Source organism: Balaenoptera musculus, chromosome 6 (genome assembly GCF_009873245.2).
Source record: "Balaenoptera musculus isolate JJ_BM4_2016_0621 chromosome 6, mBalMus1.pri.v3, whole genome shotgun sequence".
Classification (NCBI taxonomy): Eukaryota; Metazoa; Chordata; class Mammalia; order Artiodactyla; family Balaenopteridae; genus Balaenoptera; species Balaenoptera musculus.
Genome location: NC_045790.1, coordinates 67,182,037 through 67,198,170, shown reverse-complemented (window position 1 = coordinate 67,198,170; position 16,134 = coordinate 67,182,037). Strand labels below are relative to the sequence as shown.

At 39.4% G+C, this 16,134-nt stretch overlaps 1 protein-coding gene across 3 annotated transcripts in view; it reads right to left on the bottom strand.

Annotated features, from left to right (window-relative positions):
• The window catches only part of SMC5 (structural maintenance of chromosomes 5), a 104,319-nt gene that overhangs the window by 28,927 nt on the left and 59,258 nt on the right, over positions 1-16,134 (bottom strand). For all 3 annotated transcript variants that reach the window (XR_005020235.1, XM_036854757.1, XM_036854758.1), the window contains exons 12-13: positions 1,909-2,003; positions 1,132-1,264 (exon numbers count right to left, since the gene is read on the bottom strand). Coding sequence is in view for 2 of the 3 variants with exons in the window: in XM_036854757.1 (XP_036710652.1) it covers positions 1,132-1,264; positions 1,909-2,003 (228 nt within the window). In the remaining variant the exon portion in view is untranslated. The remainder of the gene's footprint in view (positions 1-1,131; positions 1,265-1,908; positions 2,004-16,134) is intronic.

The following is a 16,134-nucleotide window of genomic DNA, read 5'->3' as shown; positions in this document are numbered from 1 at the left end:
TGCTTTCCCCAAATGGTCACCATAATACAATTTTTAATCAAAGACACAGGCAACTTACCATAATTAATAATTTGCTTGTCTGTGCAAAATGGGTTAGTAATGAGCCCGCATTTCTATCTTCTGTTAATGAGGTATATAGAGGCCCCGAAATTACAAATGAATATCCTAGGGATACTTGTAGAATGCTTGTTAAAAAATGTAAAACACATTCTCTAATAAATTCACTATTATAAATAGCACTTAGGTCTGTAATTGGGTCCTACAAGCAGTATTAATATGGCAACTTGGTATTATGGAAAAATCTGTTCTAGAAGAGACTTCTTCCCTGTTTCTCCCTTTGATAAAAGCAATGAAGGTGGTTTGGAGTCTTAGAGATTACTTGTAAGGAGAAGAAAACTCCAAGCAGCATTAGCAGAATATAGGAACTTAAGAGTTTATGTAGCTGTACTAGACAGGAAAATGAAATCCTATTAAGGGTGGTCATTCACATGAGATAATCTTAAATGGAAACTTTAAGGGGAGGGCTTACCAAAGCAGTTCCATATCCTAGCCTACCAGCCTAAAGTATAATTTGTCTGAAAAATAGAATACAGGAATTTAAATGATTAAACCATTAATGTTTGAACAAATGTTTGTCAAGCAAGGCAGAATCACGTAAGAGAGCCAGGTGTCTCTTCAGGTTTTAACTTAACTACCCTACAGGTATTAAGTTATTTATTTACTCTAGGTCAGCGGTCCCCAACCTTTTTGGCACCAGGGACCAGTTTCGTGGAAGACAATTTTTCACAGACCCGGGTTGGGTGGGTTGGGGGGATGGTTCAGGCAGTAATGCAAGAGATGGGGAGAAATGGGGAGCAGCAGATGAAGCTTCGCTCAGTTGCCCACTGCTCACCTCCTGCTGTGTGGTCAGCCTGGGGGTTGGGGACCCCTGCTCTAGGTAACTCCACACCACTCCTGTCGTAAAGTATTAGTCAACATTCACCGTCCTATGTCATAATAAAAATGGAAAATACCAAGATAATTTCTGTATGGTTAAAAACAATGACATGTTTCTTTAAATTACAAGTTTTCCTTGACTTTAAGCTAAGAAGTTTTAACTACATTTTTGGTACTGATTCAGTACTTTCTTACCCGTTCAATTCTTTCTCTGGTTCTTTCAGTTCCTACAGGAACTTCATGAATGTGATACTGGCAGCAAAGGTAACTCATGACAGGATCAGGTGCATCAAATAACTCTCGCAAATAAGAGAAAAATCCATATTGTCTGAAAGGAAAAGCAACTATTAGGTTTTTCTTCTTAAAATATCATTAAAAAAAAAATCTCCTAGTTGACATGTGGTGACTAAACAATAAATAAAATATAAATTAACGATGGTACAGAAAGTATTTTCTTTGTATAGTTTAGTCACTTAATATTAAGTGATTAATATTCAGATTTATTTCCTTGTCAGAAAAATTTAATATTTATAATTATGAACTATTAATCTCTTCTTTTGTTGTTTCTACCATTGCTTTTATACAGAATTAAGACTTTATTTACTTATAGCTGTTTTATAATTGCAGTTTTTCCATTTGATCCTTCTGGAAATTATTTTTATATTATGAAGTGATGATTTACCCTTTTATTTTCCCAATAACTAACCAACTATTTTAGTAACTTTTACTAAGTAGTCCAGTATTATTCCACTGATTTAAAAAATCACCATCATATACTAACTGATACCATGGTCTGTTCCTGGGCCTAGATTTTTCCTTATTTTAGACTTAAGTAGAGATCCTAAAAAGGAATAATACAGCCTATAAGAAACATACTTATGTGACAAAGAAATAATTAAAATATATTTGAGAGAAATGATTATTCAATATTCAAAGTAACAGCTTAGTTCTAATAATATTTTCAAGACTTACTTGAGTTCATTCAATGGTCTTGAAGGTGCTTTGTCTGCATATGAACTCTTAGGAGCAATAACAGCATTCACTCTTAATTTTTTATGGTCATGAACCTTAATATAAGGAAAAGAAAATATTACTTTAATTACCATATACTATCAATCAAAATGATTTTTATAGTTATGGTATTCTTACTGGCATTCATGGGATGATCAGAAATTTGAACACTGACTAGCTATTTAATGGTACTTATAAGAAAATTTTTTAGTGTGATGATATTGTAGCTATGTGTTTTCACTAAGAGTACATTTCTTCTATTATTTCCACTGATAAATTCTATCAAACAGATAAGGAAGCAGTAATACCAAAAACCCTTTTCAGAACAAGAAGGAAGGGACATTTCCCAAGTCATTTTATGATTCCAGTATAATCCTGACAAAAGTATTACAATATCCCTCATGAACACATATACAAAAATCCTTAACAAAATATTAGTAAACAGAATCCAGCAATATACACGACCAAGTAGAATTTATCCCAGGAATGTGAGATTGGTTGATTTTGAATGCTACATCAATCCAAGTTATTGTATTATCAGAATAAAGTACAAAAGCCATATGATTTTCAGCAAACTAGGAATAGAAAGAAATTTCCTCCACCTGGTAAAGGGCATCTATGATAAGTATACAGCAGACATAATACTTAATTGTGGAATATTGAGTGCCTTCCCCCTAAGCCTGGGAACAAGCAGGGGTATCAAATCACAGCACTTCTTTTCAACATTGTCCTAGAGGTACTAGACAATGTAGTGAAGCGTAATAAAGAGGTAAAAGATTAAAAAGGAACAGGTAAAAAGATCTATTTGCAAGGGTATGATTTTCTACACAGAAAGTCCTGTGGAATCTATAAAGCAACTACTAGAATTCAAGAAGTGAATTCAATAGTGTCACAAGATACAGATCAAATGAAAAAAAATCAAATTATATCCATGTACTAGCAGTTAACAACTGAAAAATGAATTTGAGAAATCCATTTCTAAGAGTGTTAAAAATCCATAAAATACTTAGGAACACATTTAACAAAAGATGTGCAAGACATAAACACAGAAAAAATAAAACACTGCTGAGAGACAAGATGGGATGGCGGAATGGAGGAATTTCATGGTGGCACAGATTAGCAATGTTGAAACTACTTTCACAGCCTAGAATGCTGTGACTACTTTCACAGCATTCTACACTTGAACAAATTAGTAAATAAATTGATGACAAGGGGGAGAAGGAGGTGTTTTTCACTGCTACAGTAGGAAATTACAGATATGCAAAGGAGAAAGAGTAGAAGGTACCCTGTTGTGTTCGACTGTAATTGGAAGCATCAGTGTGAATTCATGGTGCCCTTATGCACTCTTGTTCTCCAGATAAATACAGAAATAAATATAGATACAAGGGTTTGCATGCAAGGGCTAAGAAGCAATGAGACACTAGCAGCAATGCACACATCTAGCACACAGATCTTGGTTTCTAAAAACTAGGGTTCTTTGGGGAAAAGCCTGATTGTAAGGCCCAGACACAGCAAGGTAAAGGTATAAGTCAACACCTTGCTCTCCCCAAAAGTAAGCAGTGCTCAAAATATGTTGGCAAAATAACATACAGCGGTCAAGCTGAAGGTCTCACTGGCCAAATGTGGGACAATTTGAGCATTAAAATAAATAATGATAGTAATGGATTAAAATCCATAAAACAAAATTCTATGAATTTTATATGATATAATAAATGAGTAAATAAATGGAGAAGAAAGGGCTCTTCCTTACAGAATACCAACTAATAAATATAGAAAGAATGATGAGAATCATTAATGGTTCTTAAACCTACTAGGCAGTTACATGAGCAACAGGATATTTTTAAAGGCTCAAAGTATTTCCTCACACATAATTACAAACAGAAAAATAGTTTTACTGTAATGCTTGTTTTGAGGACAAATTTATTCCAAGCAATTTATATATTAGGGGACAATTTAAACATTATGTGACTCTCACATTTGCTTACGTACAATTACATCCATAACAAATATAAGGTTTTCTCTAGGTGAATGCCAAAAACATTGCACCCAACTGAATGGAGCTGTGTAGGAATAGACATAATTTGTGCACAAATACACAGACACACATACATCTCTCTCAAACATCTACCAGCTACCTGAGTTCACTACATATTATGAGCCACCCCTCAACCACATCTGGTGTTATAACTTTCCATCCAATTTTAGATAAGTGCTTTATAATTGTTTTACCTACTACACAATTCACATACGGAACCCTTCCAATGCCTACTTCCACAAGCCAACTTCAGGTCTTTCAATAAGGCACAGGGTTGTAACGTACAGTACAGGGAATATAGTCAATATTTTATACTAATTTTGTACAGTGTGTAATCCATAAAAACATTGAATTACTATCTGTACACCTGAAACTTATAAGTCAACCATACTTCAATAAACAAATAAAAATGAAAAAGCACATTTATTGTATCTGCATATTTCTTAATAATTTAACATATGTAAAACTGTGCTTCCCCCTACCACCAGAGCCCCTGTGGGTTTTTATTGTACAATTTTGCATAGTACAGTAATTTTTAGGAATTATATATTGGTTATAGCAAAACCACCTGTACTTTGCTATGGAGAAATAATAAAGCAGGAGGAGACAAGACAGAGGAGTAGAAGGATGTGAGCTCACCCCCTCTTACGGAAATACCAAAATCACAACTAACTGCTGAACTACCTCTGACAAAAAAATGCTGCTACCTACCAAAAAAGATACCCTGTATGCAAAGACAAAGAAGAGCCACAACAAGATGGTAGGAGCAGTGCAATGGCAATAAAATCAAATCCCATACATGCTGGGTGGGCGACCCACAAACTGGAAAATAATTATACCACAGAAGTTCTCCCACAGGAGTGAAAGTTCTGAGCCCCACGTCAGACTCCCCAGCCTGGGGGTCTGGCAACAGGAGGAGGAACCCCCAGAGAATGTGGCTTTGAAGGCCAGCGGGGTTTGATTGCAGGAATTCCACAGCACTGGGGGAAACAAACTCCATTCTTGGAGGGCACACACAGGGCCTTGCGTGCACCAGGACCCAGGTAAAAAAGCAGTGACCTCATAAGAAACTTACCTGCTAGTATTGGAGGGTCTCCTGTGGAGGTGGGGGGGTGTCTGTGGCTCATCGTGTTGACGAGGACACTGGTGATGGTAGTTATGGGGAGTACCCATTGGCATGAGCCCTCTTGGAGGCTGCCATTTTCTCACCAAGACCTGGCGCCACCCAACAGCCTGTAGGCTCCAGTGCTGGGATGCCTCAGGCCAAACAAACAACAGGGTGGGAACACAGCCCCACCCATCAGCAGACCAGCTGCTTAAAGCCTTCCTGAGTAAACAGCTGCCCGATAAACACACCCCTTGACACAGCCCTGCCCACCAGAGGGGCAAGACCCAGCTCTACCCACCAGTGGGCAGGTACCAGTCCCTCCCACCAGGAAGCCTGCACAAGCCTCTTAGACAGCCTCATCCACCAGAGGGCAGACAGCAGAAGCAAGAAGAACTATAATCCTGCAGCCTGCAGAATGGAAACTGTAATCACAGAAAGTTAGACAAAATGAGACAGCAGAGGAATATGTCTCAGATGAAGGAACAAGATAAAACCCCAGAAGAACAACTAAGTAAAGTGGAGATAGGCAATCTACCTGAAAAAGAATTCAGAGTAATGACAATAAAGACGACACAAGATCCTGGAAGAAGAATGGAGGCACAGATCGAGAAGACACAAGAAATGTTTAACAAAGACCTAGAAGAACTAAACAACAAACAGAGATGAACAATACAATAACTGAAATGAAAAATACACTAGAAGGAATCAATAGAGTAACTGTGGTAGAACTGATAAGTGAGCTGGAAGACAGAATGGTGGAAATCACTGCTGTGGAACAGAATAAAGAAAAAAGAATGAAAAGAAATGAGGACAGTCTACGAGACCTCTGGGGCAATATTAAACGCACCAACAGTCACATTACAGGGGTCCCAGAGGGAGACAAGAGATGGAAAGGACCTGAGAAAATATTAGAAGAGATAATGGCTGAAAACTTCCCTAATATGTGAAAGGAAACAGTCACCCAAGTCCAGGAAGCACAGAGTCCCAGGCAGGATAAACATGCCAAGATACATGGTATCAAAATGACAAAAATTAAAGACAAAGAAAAAATATTAAAAGCAATAAGGGAAAAGTAACAAATAATGTACAAGGGAACTCCCATAAGGTTATCAGCTAACTTCTCAGCAGAAATTCTGCAGGCCAGAAGGGAGTAGCACAATATATTTAAAGTGATGAAAAGGAAGAACCTACAACCAAGGATACTCTACCCAGCAAGGCTCTCATTCAGATTCGATGGAGAAATCAAAAACTTTACAGACAAGAAAAAGCTAAGAGAATTCAGCACCACCAGACCAGCTTTGCAACAAATGCTAAAGGAACTTCTCTAGGTGGAAAAGAAAAGGCCACAACTAGAAACAAGAAAATTATGAATGGAAAAGCTCACTGGTAAAGGCAAACATACAGTAAAGGTAGGAAATCATCTGCATACAAATATGATATCAAAACCAACAATTATGAGGAGAGCACAAAGGCAGGATACTGGAAATGCATTTTAAATGAAAAGATCAGCAACTGAAAACGATCTTGTTTATATATAGAATGCTATACCAAAACCTCGTGGTAACTGCACACTGAAAATCTACAATAGATACACACGCAGAAAAGAATAAGGAATCCAAACACAACACTACAGTTAGTCATCAAATCACAAAAGAAAAAAAGAGGAAGGGAAGAAAAAACACCTACAAAAACAAATCCAAAACAATTAACAAAATGGCAATAAGAAGCTACAGTCATCAAAACACTATGGGGGAGGAGAGAAGATGGCGGAAGAGTAAGACGCGGAGATCACCTTCCTTCCCACAGATACAGTAGAAATACATCTACACGTGGAACTGCTCCTACAGAACACCCACTGAACGCTGGCAGAAGACGTCAGACCTCCCAAAAGGCAAGAAACTCCCCCGGTACTTGGGTAGGGCAAAAGAAAAAAGAAATAACAGAGACAAAAGAATAGGGACGGCACCTGCACCAGTGGGAGGGAGCTGTGAAGAAGGAAAGATTTCCACGCACTAGGAGCCCCTTCGCGGGCAGAGACTGCGGGTGGCAGAGGGGGGAAGCTTCGGAGCCACGGAGGAGAGCGCAGCCACAGGGGTGCGGAGGGCAAAGCGGAGAGATTCCCGCACTTCCCGCACGGAGGCTCGGCGCTGACCAGCACTCACCAGCCAGAGAGGCTTGTCTGCTCAGCCGCCGGGGCGGGCGGGGCTGGGAGCGGAGGCTCGGGCTTCGGTTGGATCGCAGGGAGAGGACTGGGGTTGGCGGCGTGAACACAGCCTGAAGGGGTTGGCGCACCACAGCTGGCTGGGAGGGAGACCGGGAAAAAGTCTGCAGCTGCCGAAGAGGCAAGAGACTTTTTCTTGCCTCTTTGTTTCGCGGCGGGCAGGGAGAGGGGATTCAGAGCGCTGCCGAAACGAACTCCACAGACTGGCGCGAGCCGCGGCGGTCAGCGCGGACCCCAGAGATGGGCGTGAGACGCTGGGGCTGCTGCTGCCGCCTCCAGAAAGCCTGTGTGCGAGCACAGGTCACTCTCCGCGCCGCCCCTCCCGGGAGCCCGTGCAGCCCGCCACTGCCAGCGTCCCGTGATCCCCGGACAACATCCCCGGGAGAACGCACTGCGCGCCTCAGGCTGCTGCAACGTCACGCCGGCCTCTGACGCCGCAGGCTCGCCCCGCCTCCTCTGTACCCCTCCCTCCCCGCGGCCTGGGTGCTCCTTTGCAGCTGCTCCTTTAACCCCGTCCTGTCTGGGCGGGGAACAGACGCCCTCAGGCGACCTACACGCAGAGGCGGGTCCAAATCCAAAGCTGATCCCCAGGAGCTGTGCGAACAGAGAAGAGGAGGGGAAATCTCTCCCAGCAGCCTCAGAAGAAGCGGATTAAAACTCCACAAACAACTTGATGTGCCTGCATCTGTTGAATACCTGAATAGACAACGAATCATCCCAAATTCAGGAGGTGGACTTTGGGAGCAGGATATATTAATTTTTCCCCTTTTCCTTTTTTTTTTTTTGTGAGTGTATATGCATATGCTTCTGGGGGAGATTTTGTCTGTATAGCTTTGCTTTATAATAGCTTTATTTTACTTCACTATATTATAGCTTCTTTCTTTCCTTCCCTCCTTCCCTCCTTCCCTCCTTCCCTCCTTCCCTCCTTCCTTCCTTCCTTCCTTCCTATTTTTTCTCCCTTTTACTCTGAGCCGTGTGGACAAAAGGCACTTGGTGCTTCAGCCAGGCATCAGGGCCGTACCTCGGAGGTGGGAGAGCCAACTTCAGGACACTGGTCCACAAGAGACCTCCCAGCTCCACGTAATACCAAACGGCAAAAATCTCTCAGAGATCTCCATCTCAACATCAAGACCCAGCATCACTCAATGACCAGCAAGCTACAGTGCTGAACACCCTATGCCAAACAACTAGCAAGACAGGAACACAGCCCCATCCATTAGCAGAGAGGCTGCCTAAAATCATAATAAGGCCACAGACACCCCAAAATACACCACCAGACGTGGACGTGCCCACCAGAAAGACAAGATCCAGCCTCATCCACCAGAGCTCAGGCACTAGTTCCCTCCACCAGGAAGCCTACACAACCCACTGAACCAACCTTAGCCACTGGGGACAGATACCAAAAACAACGGGAACTACAAACCTGCAACCTGTGATAAGGAGACCCCAAACACAGTAAGATAAGCAAAATGAGACGACAGAAAAACACACAGCAGATGAAAGAGCAGGGTCAAAACACACCAGATTTAACAAATGAAGAGGAAATAGGTAGTCTACCTGAAAAAGAATTCAGAATAATGATAGTAAGGGTGATCCAAAATCTTGGAAATAGAATAGACAAAACGCAAGAAACATTTAACAAGGACGTAGAAGAACTAAAGAGGAACCAAGCAATGATGAAAAACACAATAAATGAAATTAAAAATACTCTAGATGGGATCAATAGCAGAATAACTGAGGCAGAAGAAAGGATAAGTGACCTGGAAGATAAAATGGTGGAAATAACTACTGCAGAGCAGGATAAAGAAAAAAGAATGAAAAGAACTGAGGACAGTCTCAGAGACCTCTGGGACAACATTAAACGCACCAACATTCGAATTATAGGGGTCCCAGAAGAAGAAGAGAAAAAGAAAGGGACTGAGAAAATATTTGAAGAGATTATAGTTGAAAACTTCCCTAATATGGGAAAGGAAATAGTTAATCAAGTCCTGGAAGCACAGAGAGTCCCATACAGGATAAACCCAAGGAGAAACACGCCAAGACACATATTAATCAAACTGTCAAAAATTAAATATAAGGAAAACATATTAAAGGCAGCAAGGGAAAAAAAACAAATAACACACAAGGGAATCCCCATAAGGTTAACATCTGATCTTTCAGCAGAAACTCTGCAAGCCAGAAGGGAGTGGCAGGATATACTTAAAGTGATGAAGGAGAAGAACCTACAACCAAGATTACTCTACCCAGCAAGGATCTCATTCAAATGTGATGGAGAAATTAAAACCTTTACAGACAAGCAAAAGCTGAGAGAGTTCAGCACTACCAAACCAGCTTTACAACAAATGCTAAAGGAACTTCTCTAGGCAAGAAACACAAGAGATGGAAAACACCTACAATAACAAACCCAAAACATTTAAGAAAATGGGAATAGGAACATACATATCGATAATTACGTTGAATGTAAATGGATTAAATGCTCCCACCAAAAGACACAGGCTGGCTGAATGGATACAAAAACAAGACCCATATATATGCTGTCTACAAGAGACCCACTTCAGACCTAGAGACACATACAGACTGAAAGTGAGGGGATGGAAAAAGATATTCCATGCAAATGGAAATCAAAAGAAAGCTGGAGTAGCAATTCTCATATCAGACAAAATAGACTTTAAAATAAAGACTATTACAAGAGACAAAGAAGGACACTATATAATGATCAAGGGATCGATCCAAGAGGAAGGTATAACAATTGTAAATATTTATGCACCCAACATAGGAGCACCTCAATACATAAGGCAAGTACTAACAGCCATAAAAGGGGAAATCGACAGCAACACAATCATAGTAGGGGACTTTAACACCCCACTTTCACCAATGGACAGATCATCCAAAATGAAAATAAATAAGGAAACACAAGCTTTAAATGATACATTAAACAAGATGGACTTAATTGATATTTATAGGACATTCCACCCAAAAACAACAGAATACACATTTTTCTCAAGTGCTCATGGAACATTCTCCAAGATAGATCATATCTTGGGTCACAAATCAAGCCTTGGTAAATTTAAGAAAATTGAAATTGTATCAAGTATCTTTTCCGACCACAACGCTATGAGACTAGATATCAATTACAGGAAAAGATCTGTAAAAAATACAAACACATGGAGGCTACACAATACATTACTTAATAATGAAGTGATTACTGAAGAAATCAAAGGGGAAATCAAAAAATACCTAGAAATAAATGACAATGGAGATACGACGACCCAAAACCTATGGGACGCAGCAAAAGCAGTGCTAAGAGGGAAGTTTATAGCAATACAAGCCTACCTCAAGAAACAGGAAACATCTCGAATAAACAACCTAACCTTGCACCTAAAGCAATTAGAGAAAGAAGAACAAAAAAACCCCAAAGCCAGCAGAAGGAAAGAAATTATAAAGATCAGGTCAGAAATAAATGAAAAAGAAATGAAGGAAACAACAGCAAAAATCAATGAAACTAAAAGCTGGTTCTTTGAGAAGATAAACAAAATTGATAAACCATTAGCCAGACTCATCAAGAGAAAAAGGGAGAAGACTCAGATCAATAGAATTAGAAATGAAAAAGGAGAAATAACCACTGACACTGCAGAAATACAAAAGATCATGAGAGATTACTACAAGCAACTCTATGCCAATAAAATGGACAACCTGGAAGAAATGGACAGATTCTTAGAAATGCACAAACTGCCGAGACTGAACCAGGAAGAAATAGAAAATATGAACAGACCAATCACAAGCACTGAAATTGAAACTGTGATTAAAAACCTTCCAACAAACAAAAGCCCAGGACCAGATGGCTTCACAGGTGAATTCTATCAAACATTTAGAGAAGAGCTAACACCTATCCTTCTCAAACTCTTCCAAAATATTGCAGAGGGAGGAACACTCCCAAACTCATTCTACGAGGCCACCATCACCCTGATACCAAAACCAGACAAAGATGTCACAAAGAAAGAAAACTACAGGCCAATATCACTGATGAACATAGATGCAAAAATCCTCAACAAAATACTCGCAAACAGAATCCAACAGCACATTAAAAGGATCATACACCATGATCAAGTGGGGTTTATCCCAGGAATGCAAGGATTCTTCAATATACGCAAATCAATCAATGTGATACACCATATTAACAAATTGAAGGAGAAAAACCATATGATCATCTCAATAGATGCAGAGAAAGCTTTCGACAAAATTCAACACCCATTTATGATAAAAGCCCTGCAGAAGTAGGCATAGAGGGAACTTTCCTCAACATAATAAAGGCCATATATGACAAACCCACAGCCAACATTGTCCTCAATGGTGAAAAACTGAAACCATTTCTACTAAGATCAGGAACAAGACAAGGTTGCCCACTCTCACCACTATTATTCAACATAGTTTTGGAAGTGTTAGCCACAGCAATCAGAGAAGACAAAGAAATAAAAGGAATCCAAATCGGAAAAGAAGAAGTAAAGCTGTCACTATTTGCAGATGACATGATACTATACATAGAGAATCCTAAAGATGCTACCAGAAAACTCCTAGAGCTAATCAATGAATTTGGTAAAGTAGCAGGATACAAAATTAATGCACAGAAATCGCTTGCATTTCTATACACTAATGACGAAAAATCTGAAAGTGAAATTAAGAAAACACTCCCGTTTACCATTGCAACAAAAAGAATAAGATATCTAGGAATAAACCTACCTAAGGAGACAAAAGACCTGTATGCAGAAAATTATAAGACACTGATGAAAGAAATTAAAGATGATACAAATAGATGGAGAGATATACCATGTTCCTGGATTGGAAGAATCAACATTGTGAAAATGACTCTACTACCCAAAGCAATCTACAGATTCAATGCAATCCCTATCAAACTACCACTGGCATTTTTCACAGAACTAGAACAAAAAATTTCACAATTTGTATGGAAACACAAAAGACCCCGAATAGCCAAAGCAATCTTGAGAACGAAAAATGGAGCTGGGGGAATCAGGCTCCCTGACTTCAGACTATACTACAAAGCTTCAGTAATCAAGACAGTTTGGTACTGGCACAAAAACAGAAATATAGATCAATGGAACAGGATAGAAAGCCCAGAGATAAACCCACACACATATGGTCACCTTATCTTTGATAAAGGAGGCAAGCATATACAGTGGAGAAAAGACAGCCTCTTCAATAAGTGATGCTGGGAAAATTGGACAGGTACATGTAAAAGTATGAAATTAGAACACTCCCTGACACCATGCACAAAAATAAACTCCAAATGGATTAAAGACCTAAGTGTAAGGCCAGACACTATCAAACTCTTAGAGGAAAACATAGGCAGAACACTCTATGACATACATCACAGCAAGATTCTTTTTGACCCAGCTCCCAGAGAAATGGAAATAAGAACACAAATAAACAAATGGGACCTAATGAAACTTAAAAGCTTTTGCACAGCAAAGGAAACCATAAACAAGACCAAAAGACAACCATCAGAATGGGAGAAAATATTTGCAAATGAAGCAACTGACAAAGGATTAATCTCCAAGATTTACAAGCAGCTCATGCAGCTCAATAACAAAAAAACGAACAACCCAATCCAAAAATGGGCAGAAGACCTAAATAGACATTTCTCCAAAGAAGATATACAGATGGCCTACAGACACATGAAAGAATGCTCAACATCATTAATCATTAGAGAAATGCAAATCAAAACTACAATGAGATATCATCTCACACCGGTCAGAATGGCCATCATCAAAAAATCTAGAAACAATAAATGCTGGAGAGGGTGTGGAGGAAAGGGAACACTCTTGCACTGTTGGTGGGAATGTAAATTGATACAGCCACTATGGAGAACAGTATGGAGGTTCCTTAAAAAACTACAAATAGAACTACCATACGACCCAGCAATCCCAATACTGGGCATATACCCTGAGAAAACCATAGGTCAAAAAGAGTCATGTACCAAAATGTTCATTGCAACTCTATTTACAATAGCCAGGACATGGAAGCAACCTAAATGTCCATCGACAGATGAATGGATAAAGAAGATATGGCACATATATACAATGGAATATTACTCAGCCATAAAAAGAAATGAAATGGAGGTATTTGTAATGAGGTGGATGGAGTTAGAGTCTGTCATACAGAGTGAAGTAAGTCAGAAAGAGAAAAACAAATACAGTATGCTAACACATATATACGGAATCTAAGGAAAAAAAAAAAAAGGCCATGAAGAACCTAGTGGCAAGACGGGAATAAAGACACAGACCTACTAGAGAATGGACTTGAGGATATGGGGAGGGGGTGGGGTGAGATGTGACAGGGTGAGAGAGTGTCATGGACATATATACACTACCAAATGTAAAATAGATAGCTAGTGGGAAGCAGCCGCATAGCACAGGGAGATCAGCTCGGTGCTTTGTGACCACCTAGAGGGGTGGGATGGGGAGGGTGGGAGGGAGGGAGATGCAAGAGGGAAGAGAAATGGGAACATATTGTATATGTATAACTGATTCACTTTGTTATAAAGCAGAAGCTAACACACTATTGTAAGGCAATTATACTTCAATAAAGATGTTTAAAAAAAAAAAAAAAACAGTATGGTACTGGCACAAAAACAGAAATATAGATCAATGGAACAGGACAGAAAGCCCAGAAATAAACCCATGCACATATGGTCAATGAAACTACAACAAAGGAGGCAAGACTATACAATGGAGAAAAGACAGTCTCTTCAATAAATGGTGCTGGGAAAACTGGACAGCTACACATGAAAAAATGAAATTAGAACATTCTTTAACAAGATACATATAAATAAACTCAAAATGGATTAAAGACCTAAATATAAGACCAGATACTATAAAACTCTTAGAGGAAAATACCGGCAGATCACTCTTTGACATAAATCGCAGCAATATCTTTTTCAATCTGTCTCCTAGAGTAATGGAAATAAAAACAAAAATAAGCATGGGACCTAATCAAACTCAAAATCTTTTGCACAGCAAACGAAACCATAAACAAAATGAAAAGACAACCCACGGAATGGGAGAAAACATTTGCAAACAAAGAGACTAACAAGGGATTAATTTCTAAAATTTACAAACAGCTCATGTGGCTCAATATCAAAAAAAACAAACAACCCAATCAAAAAATGGGCAGAAGACCTAAATAGACATTTCTCCAAAGAAGACTTGCAGATGGCCAAGAGGCACACGAAAAGATGCTCAACATCGCTCATTATTAGAGAAATGCAAATCAAAACTACAATGAAATATCACCTCAAAAAAAAAAAAAGAAAAAAAAAAAAGGACTTCCTTGGTGCCACAGTGGTTAAGAATCTGCCTGCCGATGCAGGGGACTTGGGTTCAAGCCCTAGTCCAGGAAGATCCCACATGCTGCGGAGCAACTAAGCCCATGTGCCACAACTACTGAGCCTGTGCTCTAGAGCCCGCGAGCCACAACTACTGAGCCTGCGTGCCATAAGTACTGAAGCCTGTGTGCCTACAGCCCATGCTCCACAACAAGAGAAGCCACTGCAATGAGAAGCCCATGCACCGCAACAAAGAGTAGCCCCCGCTTGCCGCAACTAGAGAAAAGCCCGCATGCAGCAACAAAGACCCAATGCAGCCAAAAATAAACAAATAAACAAATAAATATATTTTAAAAAAAGAAACATCACCTCACACCAGTCAGAATGGCCATCATCAAAAAGTCAACAAACAATAAATGCTGGAGAGGGGGTGGAAAAAAGGGAACCCTTTTGCACTGTTGGTGGGAATGTAAATTGGTACAGCCACTATGGAGAACAGTACGGAGGTTCCTTAAGAAACTAAAATTAGAGCTATCATATGATTCAGCAATCCCACTCCTGGGCATATATCCAGAGAAAACCATGGTTCGAAAGGATACATGCACCCCAATGTTCACTGCAGCACTACTTACAATAGCCAAGACATGGAAGCAAGCTAAATGTCCATCGACAGATGAATGGATAAAGAAGATGTGGTACATATATACAATGGAATATTACTCAGCCCTTAAAAAGAATGAAATAATGCCATTTGCAGCAACATGGATGGACCTGGAGATTATCATACTAAGTGAATTAAGTCAGACAGAGAAAGACAAATATCATATGACATGGCTTTATGCGGAATCTAAAAAAATTGATACATATGAACTTATTTACAAAACAGAAACAGACTTACAGACCTAGAGAATGAATTTATGGTTACCAGGGGGGAAGGGCGGGGGGGAGGGATAGATTAGCAGTTTGGGATTGACATGTACACACTGCTATATTTAAAATACACAACCAACAAGGACCTACTGTATAGCCCAGGGAACTCTACTCAATACTCTGTGATAACCTAAATGGGAAAAGAATTTGAAAAAGAATAGATACATGTGTATGCATAACCGAATCACTTTGCTGTATACCTGAAACTAACACCACATTGTTAATCAACTATACTCCAATATAAATTAAAAATTAAAAAAATGAAAAAATAAAGCAAATAGGGCAAAATGTAAATAATTATTGTAAATCTGGGTAAAAGGTATATAGGAGTCATATGTATGACTCTTGCAACTTTTCTATAAGTTTGAAGTTATATCAAAATAAGTTATTAAAAAAAATAGAGGAGTGGAGGTATAGATGAAACAATATTGGCCATGAGTCAATGTATCAATGATACTAGTATGCAGAATTCATTTAAGTTTTAAAAATCTATTGTTTTAGTGGTGGCTACACTAAATAAAATTGAATTACACAATGAGAAAGTAATTTCCTTT